This window comes from Tubulanus polymorphus, chromosome 9 (assembly GCF_964204645.1).
Source record: "Tubulanus polymorphus chromosome 9, tnTubPoly1.2, whole genome shotgun sequence".
In the NCBI taxonomy this organism is placed as follows: Eukaryota; Metazoa; Nemertea; class Palaeonemertea; order Tubulaniformes; family Tubulanidae; genus Tubulanus; species Tubulanus polymorphus.
The window spans coordinates 10,324,887-10,336,271 of NC_134033.1; the positions used below are offsets into that span (position 1 = coordinate 10,324,887).

At 40.6% G+C, this 11,385-nt stretch overlaps 2 protein-coding genes across 3 annotated transcripts; one reads left to right on the top strand and one right to left on the bottom strand.

Moving 5' to 3' along the window:
* LOC141910713 (mitochondrial fission 1 protein-like) lies at positions 1-2,884 on the top strand. Its single transcript, XM_074801448.1, has 5 exons — positions 1-94; positions 217-352; positions 840-919; positions 1,458-1,563; positions 1,977-2,884. The coding sequence occupies exons 1-5, from the start codon at positions 38-40 to the stop codon at positions 2,066-2,068; spliced, it is 471 nt and encodes a 156-aa protein (XP_074657549.1). The 5' UTR covers positions 1-37; the 3' UTR covers positions 2,069-2,884.
* A 1-nt stretch (position 2,885) lies between these two features.
* On the bottom strand, positions 2,886-11,351 carry LOC141910712 (mitochondrial intermediate peptidase-like). 2 transcript variants are annotated; one of them, XM_074801447.1, is made up of 19 exons: positions 11,116-11,351; positions 10,845-11,030; positions 10,310-10,398; positions 9,306-9,453; positions 8,349-8,467; positions 8,055-8,118; positions 7,778-7,934; positions 7,643-7,691; positions 7,459-7,554; positions 6,998-7,151; positions 6,824-6,901; positions 5,994-6,198; positions 5,120-5,190; positions 4,953-5,051; positions 4,308-4,442; positions 4,104-4,225; positions 3,943-4,016; positions 3,348-3,466; positions 2,886-3,254 (listed from the first exon to the last, which is right to left on the bottom strand). In XM_074801447.1, the coding sequence occupies exons 1-18, from the start codon at positions 11,284-11,286 to the stop codon at positions 3,384-3,386; spliced, it is 2,100 nt and encodes a 699-aa protein (XP_074657548.1). In that variant the 5' UTR covers positions 11,287-11,351; the 3' UTR covers positions 2,886-3,254; positions 3,348-3,383. The 2 variants fall into 2 exon arrangements, with proteins under 2 accessions (XP_074657548.1, XP_074657547.1); XM_074801446.1 differs by lacking the exon at positions 2,886-3,254 and having other exon boundaries at positions 3,268-3,466.
* Positions 11,352-11,385: the final 34 nt, after the last annotated feature.

Here is an 11,385-nt window from a genome sequence, read left to right on the forward strand (position 1 = left end):
TGTGAACTCAACCGCCAGGCGGTGCTCCGTGCAATTAATGATGGAGGCTGTCGAAGCTGTAATGAGAGAAACTGTCGAAACTGAAGACTTAAAGGTAACTTCAACGGCTCCGAGATTGAACCAGTTCTCAAAGAGAAGCTGTCCCCGAGGAGAGGAGGTTCTGAGGATTTACCCAGTTTACTGGGTCGTGATTTCGAATGTTGATTTTTTTTACAGCATTTTGAACAGATTTTTGAAACTCAATTAAGACGCGGGGGAATACCCAGTGACAAAGCGCAATTTGATTATTCATGGTGTCTCATTAGGAGTCGATATTCTAATGATTTACGGCGAGGGATTTCACTATTAGAAGGTAACAGTGACGTGAAAGCTGAATGAAATTTTCATGAATACCCATCCTCGTTTGCCAGTAGTGTCTGATTGCTGCCCGGTGATGCTTGTGCCAACACAAATTCTACCCGCAAATTGTAATAGACCAATGTGAAGGGTTTTGTAATAGACCAATGAAGGGTTTGTGTTGGCGTGAGCTCCAGCGGGCGGCAATCAAACACTGGCAAGCGAGGATGATGAATGCCATTATAAATGAAAATTATTTAATAAATATAAATTCATATTGGCAACATATTGGTAATTGGCAATTGCTTCCAATGAGCCTGTTTGATCACACCCCAGCAATGGGTTATCTATTTCATTACCTGGGGACCTGACAAAAAAAATTTTTTACCCCAGTTACTATAGGCCTACATAAAAAGTTTTTTACATATAGTACCTAGGATACTGGGGTCAAAAATTGTTTTTGTCAAGTCCCTGTGACCCTTACTTATTGAATTTCTTTATAGAATTATTTCACCGAACTCAAGATGAAACTGCTAAAAGAGATTACCTTTATTATCTAACGATCGGCAATGCTAAACTGAAGGTATGTTGATCCTTACTGGGCTTCATGTAGCTGCCACAGCTGGTGGTGTAGTGAGTGTAGTTGGCTCCATTAATGCGAAGAAGACCTTTCTTTAGGAGTTATAGGATTATTAACAATTAGATCACACAAATCCTATTGGATTTTAATATCGAGACATTACGAACATGAAATGATGAAATGCTGATCTGAAATTAATAACATATAGAATTTAAACTCTGATCTTAAATAAATTTGAACACTGATCTTAGATTAATTTCCTATTTAAATCATTCATTATCAAATTTAATACAAATTAACTGGTTAAACTTACATGTTTTTTGACCAATATATTCTCCTAAATACTCGTTTAATTGCATGAAATCTAATCTCTACAAAGAATCGACGTGTCGCTCGTTGTATCTACAAAAGTTCTCATCCTAGATTTCGTTGGTTACACGTGATGAGGCTCTCGATGAGCTATTCGTACCTCTAACAGTGAGCTTCTTACTCATAACGGGTTTTCTGATGATGATGTGCTCGTTTTGTTGTTTTTTTGAAGGAATATCAGAAAGCTAAGAAGTACGTAGACGCAATTCTATTGGTGGAACCCAATAATCATCAAGCCTCGTGTCTTAAACGATATATCGAGAAGAAAATGAGAAACGGTAAGAAAAACTACCGATAACGCGTTACCACCATCTCCCTTCTCCGTCTCCGGGACTGTCAGTTTTCATTACATTCACTCGTTGCTTGTTTATCACTCTGTAGAATCCGCTTAATTCGGATTATTTGGGACCGTTAAAAAATCCATCAGGTTTATGCGAAATCCAGATTAAAAGTCATTTTCTTGTACATTATTAATGAACAAATGGACCGTAAATATTGTCCGCATAAGACAAAAATCCGGATTAATCCAGTCCGGAATAAGCGGGTTTGGCTACATTTCTTATTTGTTTTACTTATTTAAAATTCACAATCCTCTACACCTTAACCAAGAATTGAAATAGTTTCGTCTTTAGTTTCACTGTGTGATCTAATTGTTAGCGTTTAGTTTGAAGTTTGGTTAATTTTTTTGCAGAAGGTTTGTTGGGTATTGCTCTCGTCGGTGGAGCTGCTGCTGCTGCTATTGGAGGTCTAGTCGGAATCGGGCTGGCTATTTCTAAGAAATAAACCATAACCCTTGTCGCTTCATTCAATATCTTCTCTTCTAAAGTGTTTTTGTTAGTTGCACGGATTTGAATATTCTAATCTAGACAAATGTATTTTGTTTAATGAAAAATGACACCATACTTTACAATGAGTTTTAATCTATACATATAAAATGAGTTTACTGTGACATTATTTCAGAGGGATTACTCGGAATGGCTATTGTAGGGGGAGCCACTGCGTTACTGATAGGTGGTATTATCGGTGTCGGAGCTGTGATAGGAAAGCACAGGAAAACATGAATAATAAGAATATGTGCAGTAAAATACTGTCGGGTACACGGTGTGTGACAACCTCGCGACAGAATGTCATTTAAATAATCAGTGATTCTAGGTTTTTCATGCATTTTTTTAATGAGATCAATAATTCTAGGGATTTAATTCATTTTTTGAATGAGATCTGCAGACAAAACGCTTGGTGTTTCAAAGATGAATAGTAACAGTTCATAATTAAGAAGGGTAGAATTTCATGTTTGAAGTTAAACTGCTGTCAGTTTAACTTCTAGAGACTAACCGATAGTCTTTGTGGTCCAATCAAAATCATAACATTTCGTAATTCTATGAATTTGAACCAACGAAAGTGACAGTAAATCCAGCAACTGTGGAACTTAAAGTTTCATTACTAAATTGTAGTAAAATGATTTGAGTTTCGATTCAGTGTTGATTCATTATTGATTATGTATTTGTAGTATTGTGAGCCATGTTTATACCATGTATATAGCATATTATTATAATATATTATTAATTGTATTATGAGCTTAATGTAAAAATAAAACTACTGTACACAAGTGAAATGAGCTCTGTTTCTTTTTTCCTCATTTTGTTTGATCTCTCTCAACTGATTAGTGTCAAACTAGTTCTCCTCAACCTACCATGAACTACTGGTAGTTGGCGAGATGGATTTAACCCAAAACCATGGCTCTAAACCCGGTTTTTTAGCCCTTCTCTAAATCCTTGAGGTTTTGAGTGACCTAATTCCTTATGTAGTTTATTTTAGCAAATTAATATTTGTATTTTTGGCACCTCGTGGAGCTCACCGCCAGTACGCTGGAGCGGCGTGTGAGCCTAAATTGAGCCTCTGCCAGGATTTGAAGACCGCGTCATCCATCTCATCGATTACAATCGGTGTGTTTGAAGTGACAATTTATTATCTACAATATTCATTACGATATTATTTACACAAATGTAGTTTTTATACACAGATTTAAGCCTTTTGTCAGTTTAATATCGAAACAAATACTTGCGTTAATACTGAGACTAGGTGTGAAACTGGTTTAGGTTTAGTAGTTGTTTGAATAGGCATCGATCTCTTCTACTAGTGACTGTAGTAAATTACTCATAGATGGCGTTTCATCCAACATATCTACAATACACACATATACACGTTATAAACTAACGAAAACGAAGGTGCACAGGTTAGACCGTGCCAACACATCACCAAGCGAAGCACTCGCATGGACACTGCAGGGCAGGCAGAATAGAGGCAGACCAAGAGAAACCAGGTGGCGCTCCATGATGAGAGAACTGCGAGAGAAGGGCCTCCTCACATGGGAGACAGCCAAGCCAGGAGAGCGGCCAACAGGCAAGAGTAAAGGACACTGGTGGAAGCCCTATGTGCTACCTAGGGCACAAAGGGTGCTAAGTAAAGATTATAAACCAACCGAGGAAAGGGTGTAACCAGGATCTTCGGAAGTAGGGGGGACTACGGTATTGAAGGGCACAAAGTAATCATGAAGGGCACCCCAGCGAAGTGAGAGAAGGACCCTCCCTCAGAAAATTTCCCAAAAATTTTGAGGGTACCCTCAAAAAATCGGTGACAGAGACAGAGTGAGATGTTACCTGATATGAGTGTTTCTGGTGGAATTCCACCTCCATGTTTTAAAATCTTTACACGATACCTCCTTCCCATCGTGCTGAAATTAAAACCGATCATTTTCAGCTGATCCAGCGCTATCTAATGTATAATAATCTATGTACTACGGTATATCGATGTGAGTTACCTGTTAAATGGATCAGCCTGGAAGCATTTATACCAAATTCTCGACGCAATCGCTCGAGACATCAAATACGAATAATAATAAGCCCCATAACCAATCAAATGAGAGAATCGATGAGACCACGCCTACAAATTTACATACATTAACACAAATCGCAGGTTGAATACGCAGTGAATTGATTATTTGACCGTTTTCACTAATACTTACAGTGTTTGTTACTGGTTTCAGATGATAATAATCACGTTGTATATCGTTATAGATATCAGCCGTCGTTCCCTGTAACGGATGTTTACCGTGAAGACGCTGGTCAAGAACCGAGTAACAAATCTGTAACTGTTTCTCCTAAATTCAATGATTTATAAAATACCATAGAATTCATACAAAACACTGCACCCATTTCAACGGTTCATAATCGCGTTGTGGAACTGGATCCTGAACTGTGGAACTTCATCCTGAACTGCAGAACTGGATACAGAATTGTGGAACTGTATCCAGAATTGTGGAACTGGGCCCAGAATTGTGGAATTGACTCCAGAACTGTGGAACTGGATTCAGCACTGTGGAACTGGATACAGAACTTTGGAACTGCATACAGAACTATGGAACTGGGTCCAGGGATATGGCACTGGGTCCAGAACTGTGGAACTGAGTCCGGAACTGAATAACTGGATTCAAAACCGTGGAACTGAAGGCAGAACTGTGGACCGGGTCCAGGGATGTTTAACTGGATATAGAATGATACTTGATAAAAAACTGTGCAACTTAATACAGAACTGTGGATGGCCCCTGAATTGTGGAACTGGGTGCTGAACTGTGGAACAGGTTGCTGAACCGTGGAACTAACCCACTTACCGATGCTGTAAACATGTTTTTAGCCATACACATATCTTCTAGTACGGTGTAGTTTAATTGTTCTCCAGTTTCGTAATGGCGAGCAAATGTGGATAAAACCTGTCAATAGAATCAATCGAATGACTTCAAACGCAATGTACAATGCAATCAGAAGTGAACTTACTCACCCTCGGATCCGACGCGAAATACTCCATTAAAACGGAGGGAACTTCAGCGAAATCATGACAACAGCGAGTACCTGTAAATCAATCAACTAATTAGACACATTTCACTTATATACATACTTAAAGAGGGCGGGGTTGGTATTTTCACTGTTCTAGTGGAAACTGGTTATATCAGCTGGTATTCATGCTGTTCTAGGGGTAACCTGCAAGATCAGCTGGTATTCACATTGTTCTAGGGGTAACCCAGAAGATCAGCTGGTATTCATGCTGTTCTAGGGGTAACCTGTAAGATCAGCAGCGGTATTCACACTGTTCTAGGGGTAACCAGTAAGATCAGCTAGTATTCACACTGTTCTAGGGGTTACCAGTAAGATCAGCTAGTATTCACACTGTTCTAGGGGTTACCAGTAAGATCAGCAGCGGTATTCACACTGTTCTAGGGGTAACCAGTAAGATCAGCTGGTATTCATACTGTTCTAGGGGTAACCAGTAAGATCAGCTGGTATTCATACTGTTCTAGGGGTAACCAGTAAGATCAGCAGCGGTATTCACACTGTTCTAGGGGTAACCAGTAAGATCAGCTGGTATTCACGCTGTTCTAGGGGTAACCAGTAAGATCAGCTGGTATTCACACTGTTCTAGGGGTAACCAGTAAGATCAGCTGGTATTCACACTGTTCTAGGGGTAACCAGTAAGATCAGCAGCGGTATTCACACTGTTCTAGGGGTAACCAGTAAGATCAGCTGGCATTCACACTGTTCTAGGGGTAACCAGTAAGATCAGCTAGTATTCACACTGTTCTAGGGGAAACCTATAGGATCAGTTGGTATTCACACTTTTCTAGGGGTAACACTTTTCTGGTATTTAGATCACATACCAGTGATATGTTGATATCTAGTTCTCCCTAACATGGAATGCATTGCGTGTCCGAATTCATGGAATAAATTCTCAACCATTCCCGGCGTCAATAGAGATGGTCGATCACCGAACGGTTGAGGCAGGTTTAAACTCAACGTCACAATCGGGTTCTGATAACTTCCATCTCTCTTCAGACGACCCCCGCGGATCGTAAAATGGCAATCCTAGAAAATAATGATCACAGTTAAACCACTGTTACATTGAGAAGGGAGGGCTTTAGCGGGCAGGGGAGGAAAGAGCTGTAGCAGAGAGGAGAGGGGAGAGCTGTAGAGGGGAAAAGAGAGGAGGGCTTTAGTGGGGACTAGAGGGGCTGTAGTGGGGAGGAAAAAGAAGGACTGGAGCGGGTAGGAGAGGGGAGAGCTGAAGCAGGCAGCAGAGGGGAGGGTTGTAGCAGGGAGGACAGGGAGCGGGCTGTAGCAAGTAGGAGAGGGATTTAGCGAGTAGGAGAAGGCTGAAGCAGGGAGGAGAGGGAAGGGGGATGTTGCAGAAAAGAGAGGGAAGGGCTGTAGCAGGGAGGAGAGGGAAGGAGGTAGCGGGAAGGAAAGGGAAGGAGGAAGCAATTAGAAGAGGGGGAGGGCTTTAGCGGGTAGGAGAGGGATGGGCTGTAGCAAGGAGGAGAGGGGAGGAGAGGGAAGGAGGTAGCGGGGAGGAAAGGGAAGGAGGTAGCAAGTTACAGAGGGCGAGGGCTTTAGCGGGTAGGAGAGGTAAGGGCTGTAGCAGGGAGGAGAGGGAAGGAGATAGCAGGGAGGTGAGGGGCTGTAGCGGTGAGAGGGAAGGAGTATCACTTACCGATGGCAATTTTCCAGGTCTTTCATACAAGTCACAGTAAATATGACCCAAACAACCTTCATTGTCATCAATAACAGCCTGAAATACACATAAAACAACAATAACTCTGTCACAATGATCTTGAATCCTTGACTGATTGAAACCGGTGAATCGTAGAGACCTGCGGTGACTTACGAGTTTAGAGACACTGTCGTGCCACACTTCTCCGCGTTCGACCGGTTCAAACTGCAGACGAATTCCGAACAACGATTGAAACAAGTTGTTTAATCCGTCCATACAACTTCCTAGTGAGAAATACGGCGCGAGACTCATAGCGTCGATCTTACACCTGAAACAAAATAAAAACATTACATCTACGACGTCATAGGGGGAATTAAGATGAGAAATACGACGCCAGACTCATAGCAACGACCTTACGTCTGAAAAAATGAAAACATCACATCTATGACTCATTCACCTGATGAAGCTTCTATTCATTAGAAGCGAAAGCTCGTGCGTCAAATAAACAGTTAACCTATACAGTACTACTCGTCTCGTTACTTATTTTAAACCTGGTTAACACGGCTACTCTACGAATATTCTCATCTATGATGTCATAAGGGGATTATAATAAAGGAGCTACGCTATATATTCACCTGTTATGTCGCGCTAGACCGCTGTAATACGATACGTCCCACTGCATCAATTCACTACCTTTCATTTTACGCAGAATTTCGAAATCATTCAACGCACTGAAAATACAAACAAGCCGACGAAATACAAACTGATCAAAAGGTACGAGCGAATATTTTGTATCGCATTCGATGATAACGTTTTCACCTTTTCTGTGTTTTTTCGGACAAAACATTTAGAAATTCCATCACTTTCTCTGAAAATAAATTTTCATACTTAGATGAATAAGTAAGCAGACATTATAACTGACCACGACTGAGCGCGGCTGCTGAGCTGCAGTACCTGGCGTTTGAGCGAGCATGTATTTCGTAGCTCGCTGACTGTACGTTCGGAATCCGGTTATTTCAGCCAGTTCATTTCTACGTTCGAGCAGTTCTAACAATATTTCCTCTTGATGTTGATCCGGGTGTAAAAATATCCGGTAAGCGGCTTCTCTGATCTGTGAAATAAATCACGCTAATTCTTTAACTGACAAACCTGAACGTCTAAGCTCACAGCCCTTAAACCACACTGACTACTAACATGAAGATTCACAGCCCAGTAATATAAATTCACTGACCTTTTCGTTATGATGATCGGAGTAAAGTCCAGTCACTCGAATGTTGTCTCCGTCCAGAGCAAAACTATAATTACACAAATAGACATTGCCGGAAAAAACGGAGTCTTATGCCAAACTCAGGTCGAACAGATCGTCCGGTCGTAAGGAATCGGTGGTCAGTCGGCCGATATTCAGTAGGGGAATTTGTGCGTGTACAATAGCCACGATCTGACAAACGAGTCTTGGATGAATCGGCCACTTGCGACCTGATTGGGAGAGGGAGAGTGTCTACTGTAGTATATGAACATAACTTACACATGTCGTAAATCTTTAGGTAAATTCGATTTCGGTAAAATCACTTGTTGTTGAGTTGATCTCATGTAAGAGTTTCCTAATTCATAAATAGCTGTGTTCAAATCGACGAACTTCTTACGCTGAAACATTTCATACACAAACATTGCGTCAATAAATAAACTCTTTCACAGTCGTAGTACCAATACTGGTACCGTAAACTGTGCGTAAGTCGGATTTTTTTGGCACCAAAAAAATCTTCTTCCGACTTAGAAATAGTCCGACTTCGAATAAGTCATATTTCCAGCCTTTCCCTGAAAACTACCAACTTTTACAGAATTATTTCTGTAAACGGAAAAATCAAATCAACATCTTCGGTACAAGAAATGATTTAAAAACAACACTGAAATAATTCAGGATTATTTTCCTATTCTAATACACCTACGAGCAATTAGTTCAGATAATTGCTTGTAGAATACACTAACCATAACTACAATAATGACTGGTGACATAATAGATCATTGATTTTAAGCCAGGAATAGGGAAGAAATCAAACTGCAATTGGAAGGAAATAGCCCTTTGACTTTCGGTGGGCGATTTTTCTTATTTTTTTTATTCTTAGTCAGGAAACGTACTATGAGATAGATGAGTTTTTGACTTATATACGACTTTGGAATACAAATTTCATTGAAAGGGATATCTGACCATCAATATTCATCTGATATATATAAGTGATTAACCGACTTTCACCGATCAGACTTACGCAAGGTTTACTGTACCTATCGGTCTATCAGTGTAAAGCATCTACGTAGGACAAGCTGCACAACCACTGGACTAGTTCTATTGGTCTCACGGTTAGCACGCTTGCTTTCTACGAGACCCCCGTTCAATCCCAGTGAGTGCGCGTTATTTCGCTGTAACATCTCCTAACTGTAAATCACATCCAGTATTGTAACCAGTACTATTTTACTTTTTACATACTTTGGTTTCGTCTAAATGAATTCCACTTTTTTCAAAGTCGGCTATGAATAGATTCAGAACGTGTTGGTCGATGCCATCGGTCGGAAATTGGTCGCCGGTCTCAGCGACTCGTTTCAGAGCATCGTATAATTCAACATTCGTATTCAATCTGTGAAATAATCAATACATTCACTGCATAAACACGGCTGCATCCATCCACTTATGACATCACTAATTATTAATATCCACCTATGACATCACTTATGAATGAGTATGAATAATGAGCATCTGGACAATTCCAGATATTAGAAAATAAACATAGACCTTTTTTGAGTGTTTTCATGTGATAGTATACTAATAACACTTTAGAATAAAGAGTAGACCCCCAATATAGGCTTAGAAAGCCATTGCGTGATCAATGAAGTTATTCCATTACTTTCATATGTAATTACCACTAGATTTTCAACACCAGTGGTCAGAGTCAATTCGAGTTAACCCCCAGGTTAAAGCTACTAGTAACAGTATATAAAACTGGCCCCAGTGACCAAAAATGTATATAGAGGTATGTATGTTTGCTGCGACTTAATTTAATACGAACTGGAATTCACTAATGAACTTGACCAACGTAAAGTAAAACATTCCCTTAATTCAGAATATCGACAACTTAGTGGCTAAGTCCAATATAATTCAGACGAAATAGAAAAAACATTTTCTAGGTAAAATAAACATCCAAAGGTCTCTAATCAGCTATGTTTGGTGTCATGATTTCAAATTTAACTTGCCAGAATAATTGATTTGAGTCTGGACCCAGTTCCACAGTTGTGAATTCGAGTAACTCTGAGTTAAAGTTTCATTTTCACTTAGTTAACTCAAAGTTAAATCTTAAGTCCAAACTGTGGAACTGGACCCTGGACTGTAATTCTGTTATCGTGGTATTGCCCGTTATTTCTCAAATTTCAAATGAGTGAAATGATGTCATTGGGGGATTTCTATGTTTGCCGGGGTTGAAAGCGACGAATACAAACTTTTCGACAAGTGAGCCGATAAATAGACAGGTATCTTCAGCAGCTGTGGAGTAGTGTTTATCAGGATGTCCCATACGCATACAATCAGCCTGTAATTAACAATAACATGTAATAGCCTATACCCGAGTGTGGGTTCAGGGGGGAGGGGGTAGTCCAGTACCTAGCCGTCGTTCTACAAACAACAGTTGACAGTTGTTAGAGGGAACCCGCAACAGCGACTGGTATTCAGACTGGGGGTGGGGGGGTGCAATACCAGGGTCCGATCTGAGGAATGAAAGCCACTTGCCCGGGGGGCAAGCATATCTGAAATTTCGCTTGCCCCTCCAAAAGCTATTTGCCCTACACAGGCAGTCCGATTGGTGGCACTATCATCGGTTGTATCGAGTGGGAAAAAAGCTTTGTGACATAGAATTGCACTAGCCTGGAAGACAAATGATAATGATAACCTACTTGCCCTGATGAGAATATACTTGTTCCGGGCAATCAGACAAGTGCTTAGATCGGACCCTGAATACGGGGGAATAATTATACATACCATATCCGCCACTTTACATAAAGCATCGGACAACTCATCAGCTATTTCAACCATCTTCCATTTCCTGTCGGATTGTGAGTCGCTGTTTACAGCTTGTTTCAGTAAATAATCTACGACTGCTTCGACGTTATCTTTGAGTAAATAAAACCCGGTATAATCCTGCAATTCCGCGATCTTAAACAGACCCTGAAATGATAATAACAAATCGAGCATTTCAGCTAGGAAGGATTTCAAAGCTACTGACCCTTTTTACCCAACTCCTGAAACTCACCACGTTTCCTTTGGAAAGACTGACATTCAGTTTTTTATTAGGTCTTGCATTGTAAGCTGTGGCAAGCGGAGACCAGGTAGTTATAGATCTGTAGTTTCTGCTAGCAGCAGCAGCAGCGGCAGATGCGGCTCCGAACCTGATGTAGCGACCGTGCTGAACACATCTATACATCGTCAAACCAACAACAAACAGGGCGGGCGACCAAAAAAAAATCGAAAAATCATGCCGAAAATGACCAGCTCGACGACCTTGAAATCGGTGACGACTGAC

What these genes read in the sequence shown, in the direction of transcription:
- LOC141910712 (XM_074801447.1), bottom strand. Translation starts at nt 11,286, where the DNA reads ATGTATAGATGTGTTCAGCACGGTCGCTACATCAGGTTCGGAGCCGCA. An exon ending in TTCATTTAGACGAAACCAAA is followed by an intron (nt 8,468 to 9,305) that starts GTATGTAAAAAG and finishes GAAATGTTTCAG; the next exon opens with CGTAAGAAGTTCGTCGATTT. An exon ending in AAAACATGTTTACAGCATCG is followed by an intron (nt 4,443 to 4,952) that starts GTAAGTGGGTTA and finishes CATTGAATTTAG; the next exon opens with GAGAAACAGTTACAGATTTG.
- LOC141910713 (XM_074801448.1), top strand. Translation starts at nt 38, where the DNA reads ATGATGGAGGCTGTCGAAGCTGTAATGAGAGAAACTGTCGAAACTGAA. An exon ending in TCGGCAATGCTAAACTGAAG is followed by an intron (nt 920 to 1,457) that starts GTATGTTGATCC and finishes GTTTTTTTGAAG; the next exon opens with GAATATCAGAAAGCTAAGAA. An exon ending in CGAGAAGAAAATGAGAAACG is followed by an intron (nt 1,564 to 1,976) that starts GTAAGAAAAACT and finishes ATTTTTTTGCAG; the next exon opens with AAGGTTTGTTGGGTATTGCT.